Raw genomic sequence first — 15,404 nt, forward strand, 5'->3', positions numbered from 1 at the left:
ATATGGATGTAAGAGCAGCCTTCTAGATGCCAATGTTTTTATGCACTGGCCCCACAGCCACCAAGCACCTAAATTTGGTGCCAAAATACATTTTTGGTGGCCCAAATAAAAAAAATATCAACCACAGAGGGATGGGTCTTATTAGGAGCGACACGGCAACAACCCCATTTTAAGCCTTCTACACACAGATAATACATCCCAAATTATGCAATGCAATGCATTAAAAAAGAGGTGGGGTTCTAAGTAAACCAATAGCAGTGTTTAAATTTGTCATATTACTTTCTGGAGGGCATTTTGAAACCCTTTTCTGCAGACATCATCGACGGGAGGAGCCTCACCATTTGACTCATAAAAATTCAACAGAAAAAGTGTTTTTTTGAAGTTTTTCAACAGGGAAAAAATATACACTCAACAATAGGTGAGTTAAGTTCATTATTATGTAGTTTCTTGCATTGTACTCGATCAATAAATAACAGAAAATGTCAAAAATGTGTACGTTGCCATATGGCAACACCATACCATTATGGATTGCTATCCTGGCACGTTGATAATTTGTATTTAGTTATAGGCCTGCTTTGCAATTGCATTGGTGTAAACTGATCTTGTATAGTCTATAAACTATAAAAATGCACTTTGTGAGTCCTTTCCACATTGCATATAATGATATTTGACACATCTTGCTTCCATTTATAGAATGAATGCAATTTTTTTTATGGTACATCGTGGAAAAAAGCTGAACTAGCCCTCCCACTAGATGATAGTGAAGATGACAAAGAATTTAGTGACGAGGAAAATGAGCTGCTGGAAACACAGCAGAGTGAGAGTGATGAAGACAGTGAGACGGATGAAGACTATGAACCAGAGAATGAGGACAAACACCACAAACATTTTTTTACCAACTGGGATCATAGTGCGTACCATAGAGGGTTAACAGAACGGTGCTTGTGTGATGTGATGGAGACTGCACTCATAGCAGATGGAAATACCGCTTTTCTACATGTTTACATGTTTACACTTGTTGAACAGTTATACTGATAAAGTTTTGGCTTCTTACTCGTGAGGGTTTCATTGCACATTGAAGTTGAAGAAGCTTAGTGTTCGAGGTTTTCGTAGAGTGTTGAACAAAAAAGTGTACATGAAACAGGTTGCTTGTGGAGCTGTAAGGCTCGCAGTATGTGGACTTCATTTATCAATCTGTGCTGTAAAATATATTAATATCAATAACTGTAAATGTAACGGCCGATGTGTTACAAAAATACCAAAGAGGAATATGAAGATGGATTTTTTTACTTGCAAAAGTATGATTTTACACTAAAATACTTTCTTGTGATGTCGATGACCTTTTCCAGCTGTTAAAAGCTCTTCTCTGAGGGAAAAGTTGTGCGCTGACTGCCTAAACTGTGACTGTAACATAAATGTGTAAAATGTGGACATTGGCCCTGACGAAGCCCTCCCTCCCGCAAATAAGACATCTGTTTCCAATAATACTCCAGAACAGGACATATCTGAAATCGAGGCGAGATGGCTATCGCTGCATTCCTGAGGGCACAACTCCCTGCAAGAACAATGAGCAGCCGGTGTTGTTACTTCAAGCTTTATCTACCAAATCTGTCCTGGAAGGGGTGTGTGTATATGAGTGTGTGTGAGAGAGAGTGTGGGGGTTTGTTGGACTTGAAGAAACACTCCCCTGTGTTCACACAAAGGCACTTTGTCTCCGACGGGGCAACGACACCTTTGCAGAACAAAAGAAACTAAATACGATGTTGGCGTCTGTTCCCTGCTGATGTTATGATACAGGGGGAAAAAAAGAGCACAAGAGGAGCATCGGAGCTCCACCGATATCAGGCTCAGGAAGTCGATACCAGAGCCGATACTTTGGGAGCTGAGAGTCTCTGCCAATGCGCCACATGTTTCTACACTAGTTAAGCAAAATCAGCAATGTATGTTTACCTCCTGTTTAATTTCATTAAGCACCTCTCAGAGCTAAACGTCAGGCTCTAGCAGCTTCTCGCATCTCGCATCTCCAAATGCGAAATCATTTCAAGTGAGATTAAATTGTGTCAACTGGAAAGAGGAAACACTGAGCATGTTCCTGCTCTGCAAGAACAAAAGTTGCTACAACATCTGAATCTGCCGGCGGCTGTGAAAACTCCTTCAGGCGCTTGGCTAGAGGTTTCATGATCTGAAAAGTAAACAAAAGGAACTGAACATATTTGCTACACAGATTAATGTGGAACCAGCCGATGTGTCTGACGACCTACAACTCGTGAGCTGCAAAGCATGGACCTACTACTGTGAGCAGCTCCAACAGTGCTTAGTGTGGTACATGTGTTGAATAATTTAGGAATAAGAATGTAATAAAAATTGCAATTGAAAGTCTTTTGTTCATGCATTTCTGAGTTTATTCTGTTGATTGAAATCAAAGTTTCTAAGGCTTCATTTATTCACCCATAAATCATCAAAATACTCACACAATAGAACCATAGATAAAAACAACTGTGCAGCAGCTCAGTTGCATCACTGTGATTTGAAGCTTACTGGTGTCATAATGTCTGGGAAACGAAAGCTGGGAGACTGATGTCTGTCACATGTCAGTCGAAAGAGAAACAGTATGTCTACTGTAGCGAGCCGGTCAGCAACACATCACACACCAATCAGCATGACCTCTGGCCAAAACAAAAGCACCTGACCAGCAGTAATCATATGACCATTCTTGCTCCAGTCGCCCCTTTTTTTGCTGTCAAACGGAAATCATCTGAATTCATCTGCAAGCAAATGCTGAATATATACAATCACAAGTACACGCATCTTCCATATTTTACTGTCGTAACGGAATACCACTGTGGAAAAATGCCGGCTTTATGTTTCTTTTCATAAAGTTTGTCGACTCTGCGGCACTCCTTAAAACATCCAACCAATCATAACAAGGGACAAGGGGCATGTCTACTTCAAGTACATTACATGATTTTGGCAGATGTTTCTGTCCAGAGCAGCTTTCTTTTTTTTCTTGCACACATGCGGGTGTTGCTTTAAAACTGATCTGAAAGCTCCAAAGACAAAGAGCTTTGTCAGAGCCCTGAGCTCGACTGGAAATGGGGTTCGATAGCATTTTACTGAATCCAAACTCGGAATCCAGTTTCAAATCCATACACAACTTCTGAAGCCTTGCTTTTAGTGTTAGTTTGTTTGGTAAGGAAGGAACACAACTTACTGAAAAAATCTGTTTCTATTTCACTCAGCATCGTACCTGAAGATCTACAGCCATGCTACTGTGTTGAAAGGTTTCACCACATCTTTAGTCACTGCTGTGTGACATTCATTAACCCCATCCTGACTCATTTTTACTTTAGCTTGGAGGAAAAACAGCCATCGCTCCTCACTGAGGGAGCTGTGCTACAGATGCAGATGCATTTGACATTGCACTGAAATAGTTCTTCCACTGCTCCGGGTCACAGAATACAGTGCAACACCTGCAATGTACTCATCCTTTTGTACATGTTTAAGTCTTTATTTTTACATTATGGACAGTAGATAAATAATTAAACGAGGGTTGTTCCCTGCTTTGTCATGAGGACCCCCCGGCTAATATCGCATTTGGCAATTGCGTTGCTTTTGCTAACTTTGGTTGCGTGTATCCAGACTTTAACTTTAGTTTAGGCGATCCAACATTAGTTTGCATGTTTGTATATATCACCTGGTTTTTTTTCTTCTTTGCATGCCGACAGTGTCAGTAAGAGGCAGAGGAGACTATCTAAGAGAGACTGTGCATGACGGGAATTCATTGGCCACGGATCTTAAGTAAGCCGGGTATTTTATGAACTTGGACCCAGATCCAAAATGGAAGCGGCTACTGGAACCCATCCCGAACCCCAAAACCATCCAACACCTTTGACATGAACTGGAACGCTGACTGTGAGCCAGACCTTATCACCCAACATCAGTGTTGGACCTCACTAACGCTCCTGTGGTTGAATGGGAGCAAACTTCTGCAGACAGGCTCCAACAACTGGTGGAAAGACTGAAACCAGAAGAGTGGAGGCTGTTACAGGAGCAGATTAATGCACATGGTTTTGGAAAGACGTGTTCAGCTATCACACATGGGTGTAATGCTCACATGCTTTTGGCCATGTATCAACCCTTATCAAGTTTCATCACTTCTGTGAAGCTGAATAGTCTCGCTTTCCTTCTCGCACACAGAGACAGAAATTACCATACATTTAAATGCTCTGGCTTTAGAACACAGTGTAAACATGAAGGTAAACTGCCTCAGGGTAGAATGCTGTACCGCCACCTCTGGACCTGTCTTTGGGTTTAACAGACTCTTTATCTCTGTCTCTCGCTCTCTCTCACACACACACACACACACAAATAACACACTCCACCAACTGCATTTTCAAAGAAAAAAGACAAAGAAAGATTAACTCCCTGAGAGCAACTTTTCCTAAAAACCAAGTCGAGAGAACATGGCAGACTTATGTAACCGTTTGCGTGACACAGAACTATGTTAATTTGTGTTGAGGGAGGGAGGAAAGAAACAACCCCCCAAAAAACACACAGAGAGACAGAAGGAAAGACAGGAAAAAAGTATGTTGTGGCAGTCAGAGGAGGAGGAGGAAAAAAAAGAGAGAGAGTCTCAGATTACGCCATCCTCCCTCCCTCCCTCCTCCCTCGTGGAAACATTGCGTGAGAGCGCTCTCTCTCCACGTCCTGATTATGATTAATGCAGGTAGTACCACACACACACTGAAACCACGGTTCTGGCAGGGTTCTGCCGTGGTTCTCTGCTCTGGCCTGTGGTTCTGTATGGAGCAGTTAACACTCCCGTCTGGCTTGTTAAAGTTAAAAATCACAAACTGGTAAAAATCACAGTGAGGAAGACAGTGTGGCTTAGAGCAGCTCTTGTGTTCTCAAAGGGTTCTTTATATCACCATGAAGGGTTCGGGAAAAAACTTTGCAGCATGGTGCTTTAGAGAACCTATCCGAAGGCACTATGAGGGGTCTCTATAAAAGGGTTAAGGCTTAGAAGAACCATTTTGCATGGTGTTTCAGATTATTTCTTGAGAGGGTTCTTTCCAGCACCATTAAAGGTCTCTGTGAAGTTCTTGAAGCATTGTGCTTTAGAAAGCAGCTTTGAACAGTTCTTAATAGTAAAGTTAATGGATCAGCAATGAACTATTCAAGCTTGTTGTCCCATAAAGCACTGCCAAAAAAGGTAAATTACAGTAACATGAAGGATGCTTGAAAGAACTTCTCTAAAAGGTTCTTTATAGCACCACAAAGGATCTTCAATGAACTATTTCAGCATGGTGCTTTCCCCTAATAAACGCCTAATTACCTAGAAAGCTTCTGTGATGTGATCTTCAATCTGCTGCAAACTATGATTGTTATATCAGCCTTTAAAAATCTACTATCTGTCCACCGCTGACACAATGCTATGGAAAACTCTTCGGAATAGTTCTTCACAACAAGAACGTTTGTGCATAGTACAGCACCAGTCTTCATAGCATCATTACGCGTCTATGAAGAACCATTTGAGCAGAATCATTCCAGCACATTTAGTGTTTATGAAGAAAGATTTTAGGGCTTTACAGGAGAAGGAGCACAGGACCATTTTAAGGGTTCCTTCCATTGAAAGGTCAATTCTTAACGATTAAGGATCTATTCTGATCTGTGTTTAGTTTTGTGTTGAGTATGTTGTGCCCTTCAGAAGAGTTCTTTACAGTACTGTGGAGTCTGTAATCTTTCCATAGGGACTTGTCAGATTTGCAGTTTCATCGTAGAGTCAAAAGGGTTCTGTTATGGTGCAACCCTAAGGAACCACTGTCTTTATTTGCTCCAGTATAAAGCACTTGCTTCAAATGGGGTCCAGAGACCACCCAGAGGTGCTTGAAGGGGTTCTGAAAGATCCAGAGAAATCATGATTGGCATTGTTTTTCACACAGCACAAAAGTACAAAGTCCTGTGAGAAATCAGTGCATCGCAGTGCCAGAGAAAACAACACTGATAAAGAGTTTCTTAGAGAACCATTAAAACGTTGCTATCCAAATTATGCTTGAAATGTAGTAAAAAGTTTCTCTCCTTGTGCAAAAAGCATTTTTCTATTGTACACACAACCCTGTAGAATGGTTTTCCGTTGCTGCAATGGTTCATAAATTGTGGTCTGGGGCCACCCACGGGTCCTAGAGAGGGGTTCCAGGAGGCAACAAGATGTATGGGAGTCTAAATAAATACCTGTTTCACTCAAAAATGGAATCATAAGAAGGTGATGTGACAGTTTTACTGATGTGGGGATTCACTCACTCCACTGTTAACCTCCCCACCTACAGAGTACACTCAAACAAAAACTCAGTATAAATAATAAATTCCAATTCAGTACATTGACATTGGGGACAAAAGTAATAAGTTCAATGAGTTTCTGCAGTTTTAGAGCACAGAGACCATTTGCATGAATCAGTCTGAGAAGCCCAGCTGTCTCAGATGGTATAATTAGATTTAAATAATACTGAAGCCACAGTTTTCTTTATTTTCCATGCAGGATAGGCCTGCAGTGTTGTTGGGCTTGAGCTCTTAACATTACCTCGGTCTGGCTGGCCGAACGCTGCATAACCACAAGCAGGGAAAATAGACTTTATGGCCTTATGGATTCAACTAAGGACAATATAGCTACTATTGCAAACGCTGTGTACAACTTATAACCTACTCCACTCTTATTACCATGTAACCCAGGCTGCAATGCAGACTGACTGACTAGTCTGGAGGTGTTTAGACAGCTGTAACCACCGAAAAAAAGAACAACATCCAGTGCATACAATGTGCAAAGTATTACCTGTAGGAATGCTTTTGTAATAAAAACAACACATAAAAACAGATAAAAAACAGTGCAATAAAAGCATCAAAAAGCAATCAATGCCAGACTTTTTGTCTTTAAGCTATATGTGTCAAGGCCGTTATAAAATCACTACGGAAGCACCACTCTGTTAGGGTAATACTTCATTAAAAGCACAACAGAGAGTTCAACAGGGTCACCAGACACATTCTAAGTGCCTTCAGTAATATCGTCTGAATATCATAGACATACCATAGAGAAAACAAGATCGGTAAGTACAATAAAACCACTGAATACCCCATACACACTATAAGATACTGCAGGGATATTGCCGTAAACTTCCAGGGATCTGAGTGTGTTTATGGCGCTAACTTACATTTTCTGGACCGGCTTCTTCCGTTTCTTCGCCGCGTATAGCGCCGTGTTCGCCAGCATGCTGAATTCAGAGCAAACAAGGTGAGAAAAGGTGGCTTTATCCCGAGTTTTCTATACACATTAACAGGTCCAACAGACTCGCATCCCTCGAAAAACGACAAAGTCAAGTTGAAAACGATTGGTAAAATCCCCCGCACGTTAGTCGTCGGATAGTCTCGTGCGCCTCTGAGCTGAAACTACTTTTTGCTGTGTTTCGCTACTCCAAATGACCTCCAGACGTTACAAACTATCACAACTTTTCATAATCCTGACGTTTGAGTAGGTCCCCGCCGCTGAACCGCGAGTACCGTGACCTTAATACGTTAAAATGAGCCTGAAAAACACTCTGAGGATTTTTATGCAACTCCTCCGCCTGTGCGTCACCCCCGTTGTGATTTGACAGGGCTGCTGCTGCCGCCGCTGCCGCTGCCGCCGCGCGTTCCTGTCGCGCGTTCCCGTCGCGGTTTGTCTGCGTGCGTGCGTGCGTGCGTGTGTGTGTGAACGCGAGAGCAGAAATATTTAAGGTAGTCCGAATGTGGGCCAATTGAGACTGACACCGCAGACGAAGAATGACTGGAAAACTGCACTCAAACCGGGCAGACCTTAAGGAGGGCCTTTTCATCGTATTATATTACAGTATGAAAATAGTTTTTGTATTTTTGTGTTTACATAGAAAATAAGTTGGTATTAATATTATTGATTTTGTTATTGATAATAATGATAAGACTACTCCTAACAATTTAAATAGATTCATCAATATTATAGTAAATGTCTCTATTTATTTAAATTCATTGTAAATAGACTAGATAGATTTGGATTCACGCTATACTCAATCTATAATTATTATTATAACTGTTATTATTACTATTATGATAATGGTGTTGATTATGCGGATTATTATCATAAAATAACAATACTCGTACTAGTAGTAGTAATAATAATAATAAGAATAACAATAATAATAACAGATTTGCTAGTGTTAATAAATCTATTCTCTGTCTAAATCTATTTACAGGTATTGCAATTCATTCAAATAAGCAAATACATTGACTATAATACTGACTAATCTATTTACATCAAGACATTGACAACAAATCAAAATAAAGACATACATTTACTGTTAATGATGCCATTTACATTGAGAAATAAATGAATTAAGAGAGAATGTTAACATCATAACATGTCCCCCAGTGGGCAAGACGTGCTCCATCCTTTTGCTTGAATGAGGAGGACACAGCTGGTTTATTTCAAGAGAGCTCAGTATCTCCCAGTCCTTCAGTATCCACCAGTAAATTTTATCTTGTGTCGGTTAAGGTCAGGAATGACAGCACTTTATTGTTTTGGTTGATTTTGCCTTGCACATTCATAAATAAAATTGTGTTTTGCGACACAGAAACCTTCGGGCCGATACAGGAGTACTGGTGAGTCTCTTGATTTCTGGCCCCATAATAAAGGTGCCAAATACCTGCTTTTCGCACTGTGCTTCGTGCAAATTTCGGGCAGTAGGGTATCTACATAATGAAAGTACCCACTGGGACACCAATGGGAAGGCTCAGTTTTCTGGTGTGAAACATGGCACCACAGAGTGGATATTAAAAGATGCATTTTCATTTTAGCTGGCCTAGTATGGACGTATTCTCATGTGTGAAGACATTTGCCCCAGTTCTTTACCACTTTATCACCTGCTGGAGGGCAACTTCAGGGGAAACTGAAATATTGTGAGCTGATGAGGACAACCTGACAACCTTTTCTCATTGAATTACTGTACATTTTAGCAAGACATGCAGGATCTGTCTGGCTTCCATGTCCTCCAATGGACAGACTGTCCCCTATGGGATCCAGACACTGAATTGGGACATGTCTTATGAAACTTCAAGTATGATTATATAGCCTTGAAATAGCTGGTGGTCAACACAAAAGCTTTCTCTGAGACACTGATATTTAGGAGATTTTCCCAGGATTACACTGTCACATCTGGTGAAAACAATGTCTATCATTAGTCACATTTTTGTTGACATTGTAAAAACACATGATTTGGCTGCACAAACTGTAAATTCATTACTCCAGCTGCATGGGTGGCTATCTACAGGTGAGGGTTCAGTTTCTGTCCCATGTTGATTTGCCTCTGCCTGTACTGGCAAAGGTTCATACATTATGCCATGGCACAGCCAAGGCGCATGTACATATTTATCCAATGTTTCGGTCTTTTGGCAGTCAGTCACCGTGTCCTCCTACTCTATTCCAGCGTGAGGTGAACCAGGTTTTACAGGGTCATGACTTTGAAGGGTTCATTGTGTTCAATGCAGCCAGTGTCAGCATGACACACCATGGTGTTTTTGTTCTTGGTAAGGGACTTGCTCCGGCATGCCGGGAACCAAATTTACCTTACCCAAAGGCACAAAAATTCAGTTCTTGCGTCCCAACTTCAGATTGAAAATAAAAATCTCAAAATCAAAGGCTTCATCGATGCAGTCAGAATTGTTCCTACACAACATCTGTCGGCCATAAAGTAAACTGGAACTTTTTTTTGTCATTTTTCATTTGTGGCTTCTCAGTTCAAGTTGTGTAACATGCTGCTGACTTCCAAGATCACAGTTGTAAATATGAACTGTCACGCATCCGGATTCTTCTGGACGGAAATAATGACGAGAAGGAGCATGAAAAACAAGCTGGACCTTTATTTGGTGTTTGAAGTTCAGACCAAGAAGTTCAGAGCTGCTCTGTGCTGCAGTGGGAGAATGAAGAGAAAATCCGTTTCAGGCTCTTCAGTCATATTTTCGTTTATTTTAGAAATTGAAAGCGACAGCCACAGCTTTCGCAGGTATAATGTGGAGACCTTTAAATTAGTGACAAATAAACAAGCTAGCATAAACTGTGAACGGAAGCTGTAGCACCCCTTTTGGCCAATTTAATTATGTTGTAAATATGAGTCATGAAAGATTTTGTGCAGGCGGTAAAGACAGCTCTTACGGTGCATCACTGCAGCTCTGAAACTGCAAGAGCTGGGTAAAGACATTCTTCTTTCCCCAAAGTTTCAGTAAAATCACATCAGTGGTGGCCTGGATGATGTGCATGACAGACAGATGATCCTTCAACCTCTTCCAGTTTCATGGAGGACAAATAATGACACAGCAACAATCTCTCAGCTGGCTTTAATTCACACAAGCTGTGTGCACTGCATCCATACTAATTGAAAGATGCAGTTTAAGAGATACTTTGTAAAGACTGCCAGAGCTTTGGGGATGTTGATGGCCTTTTGCAATTAGCACAGTTTTCTGCACCAGCCCCTTAGTATGCTCTGTGGTCATTGGATTTAATACAAATTAATGTATGAAGTTCCTTTTTTGTCTTGTCCGGAGCTCACTTGCAAGTCACAAATGACGTTGTCCTACCCATCTCAACAGTTAGAAAAACCCCAGCATGTATGTTACTTTCTATGTAACTTTGTTTTCTTAGCTAGCTGCTAGCCACAGAGGCCTTTGACCTTTGACCTGAACACAGGTGGTCAGCTGGAGCCTTGAAGACGCATGATAGACACAGGTGAGAATGGCGATTTGTCTCGGCTGGTGCATGTTAATGACAGGTGTGAACAGGCTCACTGCAGTTCAGTGGTGGACATACTCAGCAATTGCGTGGACAGCTTATTTCACACATTATATGTCTTTCAGCACATTAAAAAACCCCACATGGACATGCTAACAAGGTTAAAACTTGATTTTCATTGGAAGGGTCTTTCACTATGAATTATAGGGCCATCACTTTTCATTTAATATTCCACTTTTTATGATATATTATTCAACCTTCGGGTTACAAGCTCATTTATTCCTTCACCTTGTGATGATAATGATGATGATGATGGGCAGACTGATGTAAAACCATTTTATTCTTTTTTTCTTCCCTGTAGTTAAAATTTACTTCTCATTTGTGATGCTGTGCATATAAAACAGTTCCAGTTTGGCTGGCATCAGGAGGGGGGGGCATCCATGTTGCTATGGCAGGACGTTGTTTTAAACACAAACATGGCAGAAACAAGTCAGCAGCTATCTGCGATATGCCACCCTCTGGCCCTATTAAAGTGCAACCTTTGTTTAAAATACACCCCATTTTAACACAGCTTGGCTCGGACCCGCAGCGCCTGGCAGCCGCGCTCACTCACTTTTCTTAATGAGGAGCTTTTAAAGAGCCACAGCCTTTTCTGTTTCTGCAGCTCTGTGTTTCTGACTTTAAATGCCACAATTCTGAGGATGGCAGATTGATTTGTGCCTGCAAAGTTTGAATTTAATAGCTGTGTGATCCCAAAACGCTAATGGAGCTGCGCAGTTGTTGCTCTTAATTGAGACATCCACAAAATGATTTATAGTGGGTGATTAAAACAAATTATAGTGCTTTTTAAAAGATAATAGGTAACTGAAGTCTTTGGCATGACTATGAATCACAAGTTTTTTAGTGTTTTTTAGTCTAATCGCAACTTTTCAGCTGCAGCAGTTGAATTAAAGAAACGGCTGTTTTTTTTGTTGTTTGGGATTAAGTGTACAGAAAGCAGAGGGGGTTAGGAAGCCAGCAGCCGTTGTTCCTCATCATTAGCATGCTCCATGACTAAACTGCACCACTTTATATATTTGGCAGCACCAAAACAGGCTGAAGAGCTGCGGTAACTTTCCACTGTGCCACCGCAGGCTGCTGCAGCGTTTTATTGCGACATGCAGAGGTGGCATTTACACAGCAGTAAACGCGCTCCCAAACTCTGACTACAACTTGTGAACTTTCTGTTCAGTCATGTTTTTTAAGCTGTGTTTGAAGTGAAGGAGGGCCACATACTGCATGAATAGTGCCTTGCTCAACAGCACCTCATTATTCATTAAGAAGAGGAGTGTTCACTCACATTTCTGCATCAGGAAAAAGAGCTTCAAGTTTATGCTTTTTTTTTTTGACCACATCCTAAATATGACTATTTGAACATGTGGTTTGGTTGCCATGCCTTTGCAGTGAATAAATCAAATAAATGTAATGCACATTGTTAGATCATAGAGCAATAAGTGTAAATTTAACAAAATAAACCCCAGGTTTAACTGTACTTTAGATGATGTGACAAAAAAAAACAGTTCTTCACAGATGATCATGTAAACTTTATTAACAACTTGCTGGTCCTAAAAATCTTTATAGGAGTACTGACAAAGTAATCAGAACTACAGATAACGTGAAATCAATTAACCTTACAGCCAACTGAAACTCTGATTAATTAATTGAAAGTGCAACAACTGAACGCTGTCTTTATTCTCCATGTAATTAGTACCAAATTACAAAGTAGGAAAGTTAGTGGAAATATTTCAGCCCCATAAAATAAAGCATTATCACAAATTCCTCCAGTTAAATGAAGAATGTGATCTTTATAGCGAAACATAAAAAAACTCTGGAGTTTATGAGGAAACAGTCCTGGATAACAGAAAACGCTAAAAGCAGCTTCTCAGTCAAAGTCAACCACATCTGACGACTTTTAATGTGAAGTTTAGTTGAAATTCAACTCCTCAATAAAAGCAGCAGTTTTAGAGCAACATGATCATTCATTTAGAGACGTGTTTGTGTCCACCTGATGAATCCAATCTCAACCCAGTCGCCAGAATAAATGGTGGCATTATACATTTCTGCAAACTGCAGATATGTTGAAACTTTATATTTCTTTACGTTCATGTTGTGACAACACTGTGGTTAAAATCTGCTTAGGTTGAGGCACAAAAGAACGCTTGGTTAAAGTTAACAAGATATCGTGTTTTGGCTTGAAATGACCTGGTCTGCTGCTTGGCGAGATCAAAGCCTCCTGGGCTAAAAAAAAATTAAGCCAGTGTGAGAAATGTCAAAAATTGCAGTTTTTCAAATGGCCACTTGAGGCTGCCACCAAACACGAGTCAATTCCCATAGACTCCCATATTAAAATGCTCAATTTTAGAGCAGAAATATACATGTTTGCAGCCTGGTACAAAAAACAACTAAGGTTTAAAGCTATGCATAATTAAGTGCAAGCCACTTGGTGTCAGCAATCAGCCTTCATTTAGCCACCTTCAGCTCCACCCATGCTCCACCTCTTTGCCCATTTTCACATTAGCCAGGACTTTGGCGGAGTCAGGCTCAGTCATGGCTTAAGTTGCTGTCACTGAGCTTCACAGTGGTTCTTCAGGAACCTTTGGGTGACGTTACAGAGACTACGTCCATGTTTTATACAGTCTGTGGTCTCAGCTCATATACATGAACGTTGATATGATATGCATAAAACATACAAATTTAACATATCTGAGCAAGGCTGCCAACACTCACTCTGCTTTTAGCTCTGTTTTTGTTCTCCACCAACTCCAATCTTAATGCTACAGCATTCAGTAATATTTTAGACAATGTTCTTCCAGCTTCATGCAAGCAGTTTGTGTTTGTGTCTTTCCTGTTTCAACATGTCAGTGTCTCCCTGCACAAAGCAAACTCCGTAAAGAAAAGGTTTTCTCAGTTTGGAGTGGAGGCCTTGCACAGAAACCTGACCTCAGCCCCATCCAACAAGAACCAGATCTGATCGCCCAACATCAGTGTTGGATCTCACTCATGAATTGAATTAGGCATTCAACTATCACCTATGGTATAAAGTTCAGGTATCCACATGTTTTTGTCCACATTTGATGCAGATTAACTCCATCAAGCCTCATATTTCAAAGCTGGTCATACATAAAAATAACATTATTTAATGTATTTTTGACTGTTTTCTGGTTTCACAGACACGCTTCCGTCTGCTCGGTCTTGGCGCTTTGACAGCGAACGGGTTGAAACTTTCAGACATAAGAGCTCTCAAATTAGCATCACGCCACTGACAGTCGCAGGAATAAAGGATGTAGATCAAGATATGATTAAAGGTCACAGCCATTTGAAATTACAGGCCTACTGCAGTCATGTTATTTTCCATGTCAGGCCGGTCTGGAAGAGCTCGGACCTGTGGCTCATCCTTCAGGCCTGGTTAGTGGTGAAAGCCGTGCAGCTGGAGGAGACATGGCAGGCTGCAGCTCTGGTTAATAGTCGCATCCGGCAGGCGTGTTCTGGTAAATTGGTGGCAGATGTTGGTGAGTTTGGATGCGACTGGGCCAGACAAGAAGGGTGAGTGGTTGGTTTGTATCAAACTGTGGAAGTAAGGAATTAAAAACACTTTCCATCACTGGAATTCAGGAGATTTCCTGTTTGTACCCATTTAAGTGGTTTTTGATGCCTTCATCACATTTCTTTCGACTGTGTGTAAATTTGAAGTGCATTTGTTCCAGCATTTGCACCTTAAAAGTGACTTTAAACAACAAAGTTTGATACCTTTGCATGTGATGTGGTTGAACCTGAACCGAGTGTGTTTTTGAAGACGGTTTCTTGCATCTTTAAAAAGTCCGGGAATTAAGGAAACCCATCTTGGCCCAGCAAGCAAGTTTACCTAAAAAGGGCTTCATTAGCACCAATATAAAACCTTCTAACCCTAAACAGGAGCATCAAATCATTGACCTCCATATTAAGTTTCAATTGAGAAAATCACTAAATCATGTGATTTAGCTGCAAACAACAATAAACAATGCAGCTCAGTAATGGTGTTCTTCTTTTGTCTAGCTTTGCATTTTTTTTTACAGCGTTAATCACTTATCCGAAAGAGGAAACCACCTCCTTCCTGCCCCTATTTGACCTTCAAACTGAGGAGTTAAGGAAACACAATTATTTACTGTATTTACTGCAATTACTCAGAACACTTTGCACATTAAATGATGCAATGTCTCACACCTTTATGAGGCTTTTGTGCCAGAAAGTTATGTTTTTTTCTGTTCTGTTCTTATCAGCTGATGTTTGTAAATTGTGCCTGTATCTTCCGGCAGTTTGTGGCTTGTTTTATTGTGTATTTATAGTTTATTTACTGTGGTTTTATTGTTTTTTATAAGATGCTGTTACCATGTGTTTACCACTGGAAACTCCTGCCTGCAAGCTGAGTTTCTCTGGTGGGAAAAAGCTTGAAGTGAGAGAAATTTAATTGAACTTTACTGAAATTCTCAGTGAAATGCTCATTGTGTAAAAATTAGACATTTGTCCAGGTGGTTTATTGAGTTTTTGTGCAAATAAAACAGGAAACAGAGCAGATTTAGGGTTTTTTATTCTAATAATAACCTGG

At 40.6% G+C, this 15,404-nt stretch overlaps 1 protein-coding gene across 1 annotated transcript in view; it reads right to left on the reverse strand.

The window, feature by feature from the left end:
• Window positions 1-7,614, reverse strand: part of ahr2 (aryl hydrocarbon receptor 2) — a 64,399-nt gene extending 56,785 nt beyond the window's left edge. Inside the window, exon 1 of the mRNA XM_041966510.1 lies at window positions 7,203-7,614. Coding sequence (XP_041822444.1) covers window positions 7,203-7,261 — 59 coding nt within the window. The 5' untranslated portion in view covers window positions 7,262-7,614. The remainder of the gene's footprint in view (window positions 1-7,202) is intronic.
• Between the last annotated feature and the right edge of the window lie 7,790 nt (window positions 7,615-15,404).

Source organism: Chelmon rostratus, chromosome 24, assembly GCF_017976325.1.
Source record: "Chelmon rostratus isolate fCheRos1 chromosome 24, fCheRos1.pri, whole genome shotgun sequence".
NCBI classification, from domain to species: domain Eukaryota; kingdom Metazoa; phylum Chordata; class Actinopteri; order Chaetodontiformes; family Chaetodontidae; genus Chelmon; species Chelmon rostratus.